At 37.3% G+C, this 14,608-nt stretch overlaps 2 protein-coding genes across 2 annotated transcripts; one reads left to right on the plus strand and one right to left on the minus strand.

Annotated features, from left to right (window-relative positions):
- Nucleotides 1–1,494: 1,494 nt before the first annotated feature.
- On the minus strand, nucleotides 1,495–9,868 carry SMCO3 (single-pass membrane protein with coiled-coil domains 3). The gene is made up of 2 exons (XM_036093768.2): nucleotides 9,679–9,868; nucleotides 1,495–2,662 (listed from the first exon to the last, which is right to left on the minus strand). Exon 2 carries the CDS (start codon nucleotides 2,644–2,646, stop codon nucleotides 1,969–1,971), a length of 678 nt encoding a protein of 225 aa, XP_035949661.1. The 5' UTR covers nucleotides 2,647–2,662; nucleotides 9,679–9,868; the 3' UTR covers nucleotides 1,495–1,968.
- Nucleotides 9,869–12,681: 2,813 nt separating this feature from the next.
- Nucleotides 12,682–13,587, plus strand: C6H12orf60 (chromosome 6 C12orf60 homolog). Its single transcript, XM_036093767.2, has one exon. The coding sequence runs from the start codon at nucleotides 12,682–12,684 to the stop codon at nucleotides 13,414–13,416; it is 735 nt and encodes a 244-aa protein (XP_035949660.1). The 3' UTR covers nucleotides 13,417–13,587.
- Nucleotides 13,588–14,608: the final 1,021 nt, after the last annotated feature.

Consider the following 14,608-nt stretch of genomic DNA (forward strand, 5'->3'; position numbering starts at 1 on the left):
AAAAATGGATCCCTGAATAACATTTGCTACTCCGTCTGTTGCGCTTTCCTGGCGTCATGTCCGTCTGGGAAGTTTATAGGCACACAGAACATACGTAGACCTGAGCAAATAAATCAGTGCCCGTGTTAGAGTCCCAGATTGTTCATCTACGGATAAAGTAATCTACAGTAATCTACAATGAGTTTTTTGAGGAGGAAATACGGGGATACATGTGCAGTCAGTTTTAAATTTACGATTGCCGAGGTTGCTTTATATTGGCTGCTCTTCCCTGTTGGTCTTTTGACCAGCTATAAGTCCTTTATGATGTCACTATACGTATATACGGATTATCGCTTAGGTCTAGTCTTCGTCCTTCCCTTCTCTTCTGTCCACTCTTTGTCTAAGACTCTTATCCTATCTTTTCCCCTTAAAGGTAAGTTTAAATATTTAAACATTTTATTTTTAAGAGATACCCTTGGTCATTTCTGATCTAAATATTCCTTATTGGAAAATACGTTAGGTATAGGTCAGTTCTTACTGTTAATTATAAATATTCAAAATATTGAAAGAGATACACATTAATTTTTAACAGCAGAATATTTAAATGTGCACTTAACCATTTAAGATGGGTTCTTTACCTAAACTAAGGTAGAAGTCTTCGAAGATGATTTGGTTTTAGGCCGAATTTTGAGTCCCAGAAAAAGCAATAACAAGGTCTTGTAGTTTAGAACTTGTAAGTTAAGTAATAAAATTTAATTTTGGAGGTGAACTAATTTAGTTTTGCAACTAATTTTAAGAAGCAGTGACAGGAGAAAAATGAAGAGTACATTTGAAAAATTAAAGTTTCATCTAGCTTTTTAAGTTTTGACATATGCTTAGGTTTTTAAAATTTCAACACGTTTCTTGTACTCAGATGCAAGAATCAACTATAACAAACACAAAACTTAATGATTATGTAAGTAGAACCCAAGAGTCACAATGGGGAGTTATTGGTTGGTGAAGGATTTAGAAAACACTTCTGTCTGCAGAAGTTAACTGAACCATTAGGCCTCCTTAGCCTCTGGATTTTTCTGAGATCAGGTAATTAATGAAATGGGGCACCTGAAGTTTTATGTAGTAAGGACAGCATCCTCCATTCTGCTAGTGTAGAAAATGAAATTTCATTTTTCTGGAAACTCATGAGGTAATAAATTATGACTCTCCTTTAAATAACAAATTCCTAAAAGAGTAACAGCTTCCTCTCCTGCATCCTAAATGCATTTTATGCACGTGTAGCTGGGATTTGCATGTTTGTTTTTTAAAATGTTCCAGAGTGTTCAAACATTCACATGAGGGCTATTTAATCGTCATACCACAGTTGGTCAGGGTTGATTGCAATTATAGAAACAGAACCTTTATCTTTTCAGTTTTAACTTTTATCTTTTAAAAATCCATTCGAGTTTATAGGGTGTAATTAGTGGAAGTTACAGAACCATTGCGTCCTTTGATCATTGAAGTAAATTGTTACAACTCGTATTTCAGTCTCTTCTACTTTATTGAAAATTGGACTTAAGCCGAAGGTCAAAATTATGGTAGTATTTCTATTTCATTCAAAGGTCCACAGTTTGTGTCTAGGCAGAAGTTACTAAGTACATCCCCTTAGAAATAAATGATGTGTGAAGCCAGTGGTGAATTAGAAAAGGAAGAGGTAACCCCTACGCCCGCTCTTATACAATAGCATTTAACCTAATGTTGATCTGGTAGAGCAGAGTAAGAAGGTATCCTGGGATATAATCTTTAACCTCGCAGGGTCTAGCACCAACTGACGTAGGCATTCGTTGTTGATACAAAACTCTGGAGTCCTCTCGTTTTAGCGTCCCTTAAACCATCTTTCCAACTTGTTAACTGTATTTCTGTCCATGTTGGAAACTTGGAAAATGAACCTAATCAAAGAAGCAAAACACTATTATTGAGAAAAACAGAAAAATATTCCAATGGCACAGTGGCTGTTCATTTCATTTGGTGTTTCACTGTGTTGGTGACCTCAGTAATGGCATGATGATATTTTTCTGAAGCGGACTTGAATTCCACCAGATGCTTCTCATAACTTTTAATGGCTGCTTGAAGCTGTGTTTTCTCCACTGCTCCCAGGATGGCACGGAAGATCATATCTATGCCAAGGCCAAGAACAGCAACTCCTATACTACCAAGGAGAGAAGCGCCAATTTGAGCTAACACAGTGACCAACTTGCTAATGATGCCAGTTGTGACATTTGAGCCCACAAGTTTAACAGCTACAACACTGGCTGCAGAAGTAGCTTCTCCCAGGATGACTGAAATGACCTTTTGTACTATTGCGATTTTCTCTGTTTCCCTTTCTTTAATATCCTGAAGTTTTCTGTAAAGGGTTGGCTCTAGCTTATCTTTTAGTGCTTCATCAACCTTTTGCAATTCCTTTTGGATTTCCATCATGGCTTGGATGATGATATCACAGTTTTCTTTGATGGTCCCATCTCTTTTCATCTCGATGGAGGCCAGCCTGCACCCCAAGTGCATGTTTAAGACCTCAGTCAGCGTATTAGTGGCATGGAAACTATCAGATAAGCAGTCAAGAAGCTGCTGATGAAGACGGCTTACTTCCTGCCTTCTCCGTGGGTTCTCTGGGTAGAGGAAGTCACTGTGAGCCATATTTCAAATATAATCTCTGAAAAATAAAATAGTAAGTCTTCACTAAAAATTTTGAAAAATACCTGCTATCTGAGTGCATTTGACCAAGAAATCTTTTACTTTATGAGTAGAAAAACAGCACTGTGCTATCTAAGGAATTCCTCAGAAAATTCAACAGGTTCTTTAAAACAATTATTTTTATGAAATTTAGAGTCCGTGTATGGGAATGTGGGTCACAAGGCAACCTACTGATGCAATAAATACGGCACTAGGTTTTTTGTGGTGGAGAGAAATCCTAGATAGGAAACATCTGTGTTTATCAAGCATCTGATTATTAATAAATAAATGTGATTATTTCCAAGTTATATTTAATAAGGTTTGACAGAGACTGCAGTTTGATATGGTTAGCTCTTGATTACCAGTACTCCTTAATTTTCCCAGACCCTACTCACCATAATGAATAGACCTACCAGATTGGTTTCTCTAATATTTGGAGATAAATTACTAGGGCCAGAAGAATATTAAGATCTCTGAGTTTACAGAGCTATTAATAGCTAAGTTTGTTTATATACTGTTATCTTAATTTATAATATTCAAGTCACTCTGTATGTCTTTACAGGCAAATTATTTGTTCTCTAAGCCTAGGGGACATCAAAGGCAACACACAGAATCATTACAAAAACTTTTCATGTTAAGGGTATATATTCAAAATCCTTTAGATTAAAATCTCACTTGGGGAGAGATTGCACATGGTGCAGGGGACAGTGCAGTTATGACCCCCTCTGTGGTCTCCATTTGCAAAGCTTAGAAGTTAAGTTATTTAGACTGGTTTATAATGCACTTGGGCATGGTGAAGATGAGATAGAATTAGCCTTAGATAGAAGATAATGCCATTTCACAAAAGAAAGAGTAAGTAGCTAGAGTACATCATAGAATGAATAAAATGAATCAGGTAGGAGCCTTCTTGTGTTTGTTCTTATGGCTCAGAGTACTATGCAGAGAAAAAAGGAACAAGTATGTTCTGAGTTTATTTGGTTAAAAAATTTGAGCACTGTAAGAACAATATTACAATATGCATACCTTGAATAGGCTTACTATGTGCTCAGTACTTTTATTTTTAGTTTAAACTCTTGGGAGAAAAGAGAAAATGAAATCTGTGTGGGGCTGGCACATTCTTTCTCTCTTGAGTAAACAACATCCTGATGAATTTGGGCCCTATCTGTTCTGAGACCATGGCTCTTAGTCTAGATATGGGGAACCTCACAAGCATGGAATGAAGGAATGAAGATCGTTTTCTCTCAAGAAAGTAAACATGAAAATAACCTATCCTCCAAGTCATAAAGATATAATTTGGAAATAGAAAGGGGAAATATTTATTTATTTAAAAGATTTTATTTATTTGAGAGAGCATGAGAGCGAGATTGAGAGAACAAGTGGGGGGAGAGGCAGAGGGAGAAGCAGACCCGACGTGGGGCTCGATCCCAGGACCCCGGGATCATGACCTGAGCCGAAGGCAGCTGCTTAACCGACTGAGCCACCAAGGTACCCACAAAAACTTTTTTTTTAAACGGATTGGGAACATCGTCATTTATGCTGTTCAGTTTAGAAAAATGCCTTGGTACCCTTGTTAGAATAAACTTTATCACGGTCAGAAGTTCATTTGTATCTGATTCAGATTCAGCACGCGCACGCACACACACACACACACACGCTCACACCCATGTGTTACACAAATTTCCACAAAACAGTACTTAGAAAATATCTCAATTTCATTTAAAGAATTTGTTGAGGGTTTATTAAATACTCCCCAACTCACCATTGGGTTGCATACTGCACTTCGATAACCATGAATCTGGACTTTGTTTCTCCTAGAAATTTTCCATTCAACTTTTTTCTTTTCTTGGCTCCTAGTTTTCAGATACTATCATGAAGTGAAAACTCCAGTTTGAATTCAGAAGATCATCAACTACAATCCTATTCAGATATTTAGGTGAGAGGAGTCTTTCTTAGCCTGAGAAAGTGTAAAATATCTCTAGCAGCTATCAGCTGCAGTTATCTTAAGGCATAGCTTCCAGAAAAGGTATGTGGTTCTATTTACCTAATGATAAACAAATGGAGAGATGAGCCTTCCTCCTGGATAGGAGGTTGAATGCTTCCAACTGGTCAATTGCTTCCCACTTAACTCACTGTTTTAACACACCTTGACAAATTAATCATAAAATAAAAATAAACTGGGGTGCTGTTTACTTGAGAAAATGTACCCAGATCTCACACAGATATAGAGGACTCTATTTTCTCTTTCTTTTCTTCCAAGAATTGAAGCAAAATTAAACAAAACTAAATAAGATTTCTTATTTTTTCAGGAAAAAGTAATGATAGGATTTTATCCTCCCCAAATATGAAAACATTATAAAAATAATATTAGTATTGTACAGGTACAAGAGTAGATGGAATCATGGAACAAAATAGTTCTGAAAACAGACCCTTCTATACATTTAATATATAATAAACGTTGACTCTCAAATTGATAATAGTTGAAATTATTGTTCTATAAATGTTCCTGGCATAATGGGCTAGTTTGGGGAGTTAAAAATTAATTTAAAAACTTAGTGTAGTATTTGTAAAAAATGATAAAATAGCCACTAAAAAGAAACTGGGAAAAATGCAAGAAAAATGAAGTATGAATTTCTAAAGACTGTTGTTATCAATTAGAAAAACAGTAGTTATCTAATAGCTAAATGAGCAAACAACTCTGGACAGTAAAAGAGTAGTAGCTAATTAATTGATGAAAAGACTTCAATCTTACCAGAACTCAAAGACCCAGTACTTTTTCAATTATATTTTCTTTCTTTTATAATACCTAAGCCCTGACACCTGCACTTTTATACCCTTCTTCCCAGTTTCCAGATATCGATCTATAATTTTGTGCCAGTAACAAGTTTGAGTAAGACATCATGATGTGCTCAGAATTACTTTTCAAATCTAATGAAAAAGGACTTGTATTTTTCTGAGTTGGGCTTACCTTCCTAGCTCCTTTTGTCTTGGGGAACGGCTTTGGGAGGGTTCCTTATGGCCTGCCACCATACCTTCCCAGTACTGAATACAGTTCAAAATTATTTTCATCCCAACAGTGAGATAAACATTAGAGAATTAGGTGTGGGGGAGAGGTAGGGTTTCAAGGTGAAACTAATGAATTATTTTTGGGCAGGTGAAATTTGAAGAGCCTGGTGAAGGAAGCAGTTTAATAATTCAGTAACTGTTTAGTGGACTAGTACCTTACTATGTATAAAGTAGCATGCTGGGCTTTATAGAGCATACAAAAATGAAAAGGACATGGTCCCTGCTTTTATGGCATTTTTAATCTGGTTAAGTAGTTAAGACAGACTTCAAACTACTTGTTGAGTTGAAAGTATTATGTCATTTGAAATTATAGGGTTGGTGCTTGATTTGTGCAAATTCAAATTTTAAACAACCCGCAAGTTAATATGTATTACTACTAGGGCCATATGGAAACATTCAGTCACTTAGGGAAGGTTAATAATTTGTTCCCTTTCAAACTATTATTCTTAAATACATGCTTGATATTTAGAGGAGAGGTTATATAACACATGGAAAAACAGTTGGCAACGTGCAGCATTTCCACTATTGCCCATGACAATTTAGCTCTGACTCTCAAAGTGCTTACTTCACTCAGCAAAACAAAAGCCTTGCAATTAGTTGGAGGCATCCTTCTTGAAGATCCGAGTTGTCACTTAGGCATGCCTCAAGGGATGTCTTACCAACAGATATGTAGTATTTACCTAAGAAAAGCCATTTACCTAAGAAAAGAAATTACTTTTCCCTATTTTACTACATTTTCAGGCATGACCTTTTAAATATTGACTTAAAAATTCAGTCTTTCAAAAATCATTTCTTTTGGGGCGCCCTGGGTGGCTTGCTTGAGCATTTGGCTCTTGGTTTTGGCTCAGGTCATGATCTCAGGGTCCTGAAATCGAGCCCTCTGTTGTGCTCTGCGTACAGCACCGAGTTTGCTTGTCCCTCTCCCTCTGCTCCCCGCCCCTGGAATGAATAAATAAAATCTTTAAAAATAGGTAATAAAATAAGAACATTTTTTCTTTTTAGTTAAGCTCCGTGCCCAACACGGGGCTTGAACTCACGACCATGAGATCAGGAGTCCCATGCTCTACTGACTGAGCTAGCCAGGTGTCCCTTAAAAGTCATTTCCAAGTCATTTTATAAATGAATTTTGAAGATTGGCGCTTTCAGGTAGCTAAATGGTATTCTTAATCCAGTTCTTACTACCTGCACCATTTGTGTGGTAAATGTGATTTTTACAGTGTTTGTTATCAGATGATAGTGCTCCCTGTCTGTGAAAAATTCACTCTGCACAGTTGCCATCCATTTCTGAACTGCAGAGTTTGTACTGTTATTTGAGTACTTTTTGTTGTCTTGGTTCATGAGGTAGGTTCTAAAGAGCCCTAGGGCAGCCTGACGGAGAATTGCTGGCCAGCAGGCGGCGCTCTTGCTCTCCGGCATGCTTATTTCACCCTAGTCTTTGTGGACCAGCAGAGCTCTCTTGTTGCTGTATTTGGACTATGGGTGCATACAATTTTATTTGATGAGAGAGTTCTGTGGCTCTGTTGCTAAAAGGAAGTTTGGAAATCACACGTATTGTTATTGTATCTGTAACATGACTTGTTATTTCGCACAAAAAAAGAAACTTGGAAATGCTGATGCCAGTGGTCAGCATGTTTTCGGAAATTGGAATGGAAACAAAGACCAGCCTCAAATGGATTCTCACTGAAATTAACCTTGTCAATTTTGTTGAAATGAGAAGTCAACATTCAAGGTTAAAGAGCGTATGAGAAATAGTAGAAATATATTGGTGATTGTCTCTGAAAGTTAAGATCTATTTAGTAATACTATACAGTTGTTTTAGTTTTTGGGGGGGGGGGAAGGAATCACCTTCCAAAATGAAAATGTATGGATTATCACATATTCAAATAAAAAACTCTCAGGATACTTTTGTGAATAACAGCTAAATGTCAAGCGTTATAGAAATTTAAAGAGGGAAATTATATTGAGCGATTAGAGGAAGTTTCATGGAGAAAGTGACATGTGATATGTGTTCTGATAGATGGTAGAATTATAACATGAAGAAATTAAAAGATTAGATAAAAAAGTACTTTGAAGTATAAAGTCAGTACAACTAATATATAAACACTTTAAAAATAAAGAAGGAAAAACACCCATAAACCTACCATCTTAAATTTTTTTTGGTTGTTCTTTTCTTTTTTTTTTTTAAAGATTTCATTTATTTATTTGCCAGAGAGGGAGAGTACAAGCAGGGGGAGTGGCAGGCAAAGGGACTCAATCCCAGGATCCTGAGATCATGACCTGAGCCAAAGGCAGATGCTTAACCATCTAAGCCACCCAGGCACCCCTTGGTTGTTCTTTTCTAAAGTTTGTTTAAATGTGTAAGTATTTTTACCAAGTTGTAATAAGAGTGTAAAAACAATTTTCATCTTATATTCATTTACTTAAACACCTTCCCAAATTCTTAGTTTTTTAATAATTTTATTATATAAAATATTCCATAAGATATCCACCATAATTTAATAAATACCCAATTGTTTCCCTATCACAATATTGTAGTGGGCATTTTAATACACAATTCCCCCCCCCCTTTTCAATTATCTGGATTATTTCCTCAGGATAAATTTCCAGAAGAATTGCATAATCCATGGGAATTAAAGTTTTTATTACTTTTGATATGTATTACAAATTGCATTCCAAAAACTTTTATACCATCATCAAAAAAAATTTTTGATAGCAAGTCACCGTGTATGTTTCAAAGCCAAAGATGGTTCTGTTATATATCTATTGTTAATTTGGGAAGCACAAATTTAAGTTTCAAAAAGAAGAGTTTTTGCTTTTGTAGAAATACATAGTGAGTATGTTAATGATGAAATGATACGCATGATCTCTGAGATTGGCTTCCAAATGATCTGGAAGGGAGTGTGGAGTAGGGTTACAGAGGAAATGAGATCAAGCTTGTTTTGAAAATTTCTGACCCTGGGTTATGGGTACATGGCAGTTTATTATTTTATCATCTCCACTGCTGTGTATGTTTGAACTTTTCCCATAGTAACAATTAAAGAAAGAGAAACAAAGAAAACATGTCTCAGCCTCTAACGTGTGCTGAGGTTTTGCATTTCTCCCTGCTGTCACTTTCCTCACTATCCACATTGGGTCCAGCTATCCTACAAGTTCACTTATTTGGGAGTTTTGGAATAGGAGATAGGTGAAACCAGAAACTTTTCAAGAGAAAATAACAGCTACTAACTAGTTCTGAGACTTCTCCTTTAATTTAAATAAAAACCCTGGCCTTTAATTTAAAAAAAAAAACAAAAGGAATTGATGATGGTATGATGACACTTTTAAGTTCTTCTAAAGAATGTTTCTGACCAGAAAGCAGAATATCAATGACATTCATCAGCCTTTATCAAATGCTCAGGTGAGAATCCTCTATTTCTATGCCTTAAGACATTAAAGAAAAAAAAAGTAGACAATGTTTCTTGCCCTCAAGAAGGTAACGGTCTATTTGGAGACAGACGGCATTTAAATGCAATATAACTTAATGAGGGAGCAGAAACTCTATAAATTAACTAGTATTAGATTGCACATTCCTTCTTTCACAGATCCTGAGTGCTTATATTGATGTTAGAGACATAAAAGGAAATGTTACAATCCATGTAAACAATACACAGGTGTCATTTTGTCCTTAATCCTTTCTAAAATTGATGTCTTTACAGCTTTCTCTTCCCCTCTGACTTAATCAGTTATATAAGCTGTTAATTTTCTACTATATCTGGTGTCTTCAGAGAAATAATCACAAGGAAGCTGCCACAGGGTCCTCTTAAAACAAAGTTGTCTTGTGACTTTATGATATTTATGGCTAGGATTCAAGACTGACATGTTATTTCAAATACCCTTTAATCCGGAGAACCAGAATATCATATCAATACTAGCAGAAATATCCGTATCGCTTACCTTGCTGTGTTTCTGAGTTCAGTAGTCCCCGCAGTTGTTTAGGAATATTGTTAAAGGGCTTTTTCATCTGGTTTCATCTGGATGTTTCCATGGAATGTGATGACTTACAGCCTTTGCTAGTCTCTGCTGGGTCCCTCTGCCTGTCTGGTTTATAGACGATTTCTGCATTCCTAGTTCTCAGAATTCTTCTGTTTCCTATATTAATATAAAATTAGTATGTATGAAGTAATCTAATTTGAAAGGCTAATAAAGTGGCGAAACATTGAATTTTCTGTTCTTTAATGGACTTTCTGGTTGAAAAATGCTGTACAACTGAGTTAATTCAGTTCAGCAGAGGAGATGGCTCTTTGCAGGGCTCAGATTCTGGGATTCTGTCTTGTCAGCTATTCCAGATACTAAGTTTCTTTTAGCTTCTGTTACATTCATACCTCCATCTGTTGCTGATGTCTTTGTTTCAGTTCTCAAGAGATAGAAAGCCAGATATGTGCAGCCAAATATGGTTTTTGTGTGTGTGCTCTTCTTTCCTGGCTAAAAGTTCTGCTCTTTATTACCATCTCTCATTGTGTTGGTGAATGTCTTGACAATAGGAAAGCCTTGAAGTCCAGCTTGACTTCTTTCCCTTAAAGCTTAGATCAGAGTCTTTCGTGCTTCTCCCTCTAGATTCTGTCCTCATCCCCACTGATTCCTCTATAGCAGGGACACCTCAGAAGCAGGAAAATCACTCAGTCCCCTATAACTTAATGGAAAGAAAACCCACAACCTTTAGAATTGGACAGTTCTGATTTTGTGTACCCAAAGTATTGCTTACTAGCCATGTATCCCTGGGAAAGCCCCTTAATCTAATTTTTTTTCATTGGCGTGATGTGTTAGTTTGTAATTGATGGGTTGTCATATGGTTTAAATGAGATAATGCATGTAAAGCATTTGGCAGAGTGCCTGATATATGACAAAAACTTACTAAATGGTAGCCATTCGTCTTACGTTAACAACAATCATTTCTGTTGTTATTGGGTGGGTCAAAGGATACAGAACCGAGACTCCAGCTACAAATCTAAAAGGTGCTGCTCTGTAGTTTTAAAGGAGGACTAAGTGGGGTATTATTTTGCTTTTGTCCCAGTGGGTCATTTTGCACTTGACATATCCTGGAGCTTATCATGTATGGGCACGGGGATAAAAGGGAAGAAGGATGTGTGTAGATAGTGTATCTGAAGTAAGTATGGATGGATAAGTAGGATTTTAGTAGATGTGTAGGGGGTGGGGTAGGGAGGAGAGAATGCAGGTGGAGGGAATACTATAAACAAAGGAGCTAACAAAATGTTGTAGAGCATTTTCAGGGCACAAACTTAATCCAGGATGCTGGTGGCCCAGGACATATGTGAGAGCAGTGAAGGGAAGAGAAATAGTGGAAAACTGAGAGCAATCTGTAGATGACCTTAAATGCCATGCCAGGAAATTGTATTTTTTAAAAAGATTTTATTTATTTATTTGACAGAGAGAGAGACAGTGAGAGAGGGAACACAAGCAGGGGGAGTGGGAAAGGGAGAAGCAGGCTTCCCGCTGAATGGGGAGCCTGATGCGGGTCTCGATCCCAGGACCCTGGGACCATGACCTGAGCCGAAGGCAGACGCTTAACGACTGAGCCACCCAGGCACCCAGGAAATTGTATTTTATTCTCTAGGCAATACTGAATCATTGAAGGACTTTTATTATGAGATAATATGAAGAGGTTGGATTTCAGGAAGCTTACTTTATATAAACTACATTAGTGGGTATGGCCAAAAAGGAACTCCAATGCCTACAGCAGCTGGACCAGACATATGTAGTTGAAACACTTAGTGTCAGACAATAGGGTGTAGATGGTAAATGTCCAGCTTGAAAAGGACAGCTATAGCTCTAGACACTTTTTCTAACTTATAACATGGGCTTGTGCTGCCAGTTAATCTAATTTTTTCAATAAGCAATAGAAATCTGGATTTCTATCTTTCAATTTTTAATTTTAATTTTAATTTTTTTAATGTTTTATTTATTTATTCATGAGAGTCAGAGAGAGAGAGAGAGAGAGAGGCAGAGGCAGAGGGAGAAGCAGGCTCCCCGCCTAGCAGGGAGCCCGATGCAGGACTCGATCCCAGGACCCTGGGATCATGACCTGAGCCGAAGGCAGACGCTTAACCATCTGAGCCACCCAGGCGCCCCTATCTTTCAATTTTTTAAATTTAGCAGTTGATACAAGCAGTTGTTGGGTCAAACAAAACGCATCTTCTGGTTGGACTTCGCCTGTGGATGCCCTAGTTTGGGACCCCTGGGCCAATGTCCACAGTCCTGTCTTTTTGTATCTCCTCCAGAATTCTACTTGTGAACATTGGTTAGAGACATCAACACTCCTCTCTATAGCAGAAGAGGATGAGTTGTAATGAAAGTATAGAAACATTCTTAGGCAAGACAGACACCTTGGGAGTTGGCGTCAGATGGTCTTGATCTTCTTTGAAGTTCAGTACTCTCTTTGGTCTGCTCTTCCCCACCTTTCAGAGTTATCTGATAGTTACTTTATATATTCTGTCCAGGATTTTTAGTTGTACTCAGTAGGAAAGATTGGACAGAGTGTGCTTGCTCTATCTTAACTGGAACCAGAGCCCTTCTATGTAATTTTTAAGTTTTATACAATCTTCTCCACTAGATTGGATAATTATTGAGGGTGCTGCCTGAGAATAATATTACTCCATATATCAGCATATCCAATTGAGCATCCAGTACACAATATTCGCTCTGTGGCTTAAATTCATTGAAACACCCCTATTCTAGTCTTTTAATTATTTTTGTTGTTATTTTTATTAAAGCACAGGATCAAGTCCCACTTTATAGCTGGTGTAGCTTTCCTACCCTTGACAGGAGTTACTTTCCACATTTAGATTATATGGTCAGTCTTTTATGGTTGACAAATAGAATTTAAGTTTTCATCTGGATTACTACTTTGTTTTACAGTGCTGAAACATTTTTGTTGGAGAAATGTCTTCAGAATCAGAAAAGGACAAAGAGAGGCTAGTGCAAGCTGCCAAAACGTTTTTCTTTCACATGCAAGATCTTGTTGCCTTCACTAACACACTTATTGAATTGTTTAACAGCGCGATGAATACCCAGATCCACTCCATGGCTGTGAAAGAACATGATAATGTTAAGGATGTCTTTGAAAAAATATTCACAATTTTTAAAGAGATGCAATCTGTCCTGGAGGCAAAGTATGACCAGATGCAAAAGGAACCTTTATGTTCCAAGATTGCAACAGCGGTTTGCTCTATGGTTGAGAAGAATATCAATGTAAAGGAATTGCAGCAGTCAGCTAAAGAAATGTTCAAAAACGTTCAGACACCAATCATTGTCGCTGCCCTGAATAGCAGTAACATCCTTGGCAGTTTGGAATCTTCTCTTTCACTCTTGATGACATATCCCATCATGAATCTTCAGTTAAGTGACCTCTATAGAAAAGACACCGAAGACCAATCAGATGCCAACACATCGGAGAAAAACAGAAGTCCGGGTCAATCCAAAATTGGTATAGTAGACATCTTGAAAAAATTGCAGGATGCGCTAAAAGCTGAACATGTCAAGAATACCATCGAGTCAGCTGCAGATCAGTTGGAGCACATTGTCAAAACTATAGGCCCAATCTTAGAGGTCCTCAAAAAAGCCATAAGTACTATGGAATCCAAGATTCCTGTGCCCAAGAAAGCCAATGACCAGTAGGAGTGCAACAGAGGTGCTCATTTCTGTCAGAAAATCAGTTCACATCCTGTGAATTTTGGGAGTATGTTCTAGGACCTTTGCTGCCAGAAATGTGTTATATTAGGACATAAGTGCAAAGAGTAGTCACCCAGAAGACCATTTGCCTCAAGTTTTGCTTTATTCAAATAAAAATAATCAATGAAAGCCTGCTTGACATGGGAATTACTAAAAAAATTTTTGTTCAGAATATCAAAGTAATGTATTACATTTGGGGAAGTCTCTAAACATTACATATCATCTTAACGCATAATTAAAATAACCCTAAACTAATTTCCACTCTTGGTAATTCTATTTCTAGATACTATGTGTGAAGTCCAGGTAAATGTAAACATTATTGTTAGATAATCTGGCAGAAACTACTGTTCAGGTGCAGGAAACATATAAAATAACCTTCTGCATTTTTAAAAAGATTTTATTTATTTACTTAAGAGAGAGAGAGAGCGAGAGAAAGAGAACATGAGCAGGGGGAGTGGCAGAGGGAGAGGGAGAAGCAAACTCCCCGCTGAGCAGGGAGCCTGATGTGGGGCTTGATCCCAGGACCCTGGGATCATGACCTGAGCTGAAGGCAGACACTTAACTGACTGAGCTACCCAGGTGCCCCCACCTTCTGCATTTTTGTCACTCCTATACCAATCTCTGTATCATCAGTGCCTTACCTATCGTAAGCCATCACTAAATACTTTTGGTATGATTTATCCAGAAGTTAATTGAGAACGATGAATGAAGAGTAATAGTTTTCTTGCTTAGTTGAATAAGAACAGAGCAAATGATTTATTCTTGTCTGCCTCCTACTGAGGTCTTGTGATTAGGAGCTATTGGAGGTTCAAAAATGATGGTGCTCTAACCTTTCACAAAGAAAAGACTGTAACACTCAGAGAAGTAGGATTTCTGAGATGTGCTCGTGAAGAAAGGTTAGACAAGTCCCTTTGCCCTCCCAGAACGTCTTTGGCTCTCATGCAATGGGAAAGAGTGCATGCTTTCAAGATTGCCCTATTTTACATGATACTTAACAGGAACATTGTTGAGAATAAGAAAAGCCATTAATAACTCTAGTTCTTTAGTGGAATTTTTCTTCTGAGAATACTTAAGTTTTGTCCTCATTCAAACATCTTCTCATCTAAAGTCTTAAATCCCATTTTCTCCTTTAAAAATA

Source organism: Halichoerus grypus, chromosome 6 (genome assembly GCF_964656455.1).
Source record: "Halichoerus grypus chromosome 6, mHalGry1.hap1.1, whole genome shotgun sequence".
In the NCBI taxonomy this organism is placed as follows: Eukaryota; Metazoa; Chordata; class Mammalia; order Carnivora; family Phocidae; genus Halichoerus; species Halichoerus grypus.

Bases quoted from the DNA above. Each gene is read 5' to 3' on its own strand.
- C6H12orf60 (XM_036093767.2), top strand. From the start codon at position 12,682: ATGTCTTCAGAATCAGAAAAGGACAAAGAGAGGCTAGTGCAAGCTGCC.
- SMCO3 (XM_036093768.2), bottom strand. From the start codon at position 2,646: ATGGCTCACAGTGACTTCCTCTACCCAGAGAACCCACGGAGAAGGCAG.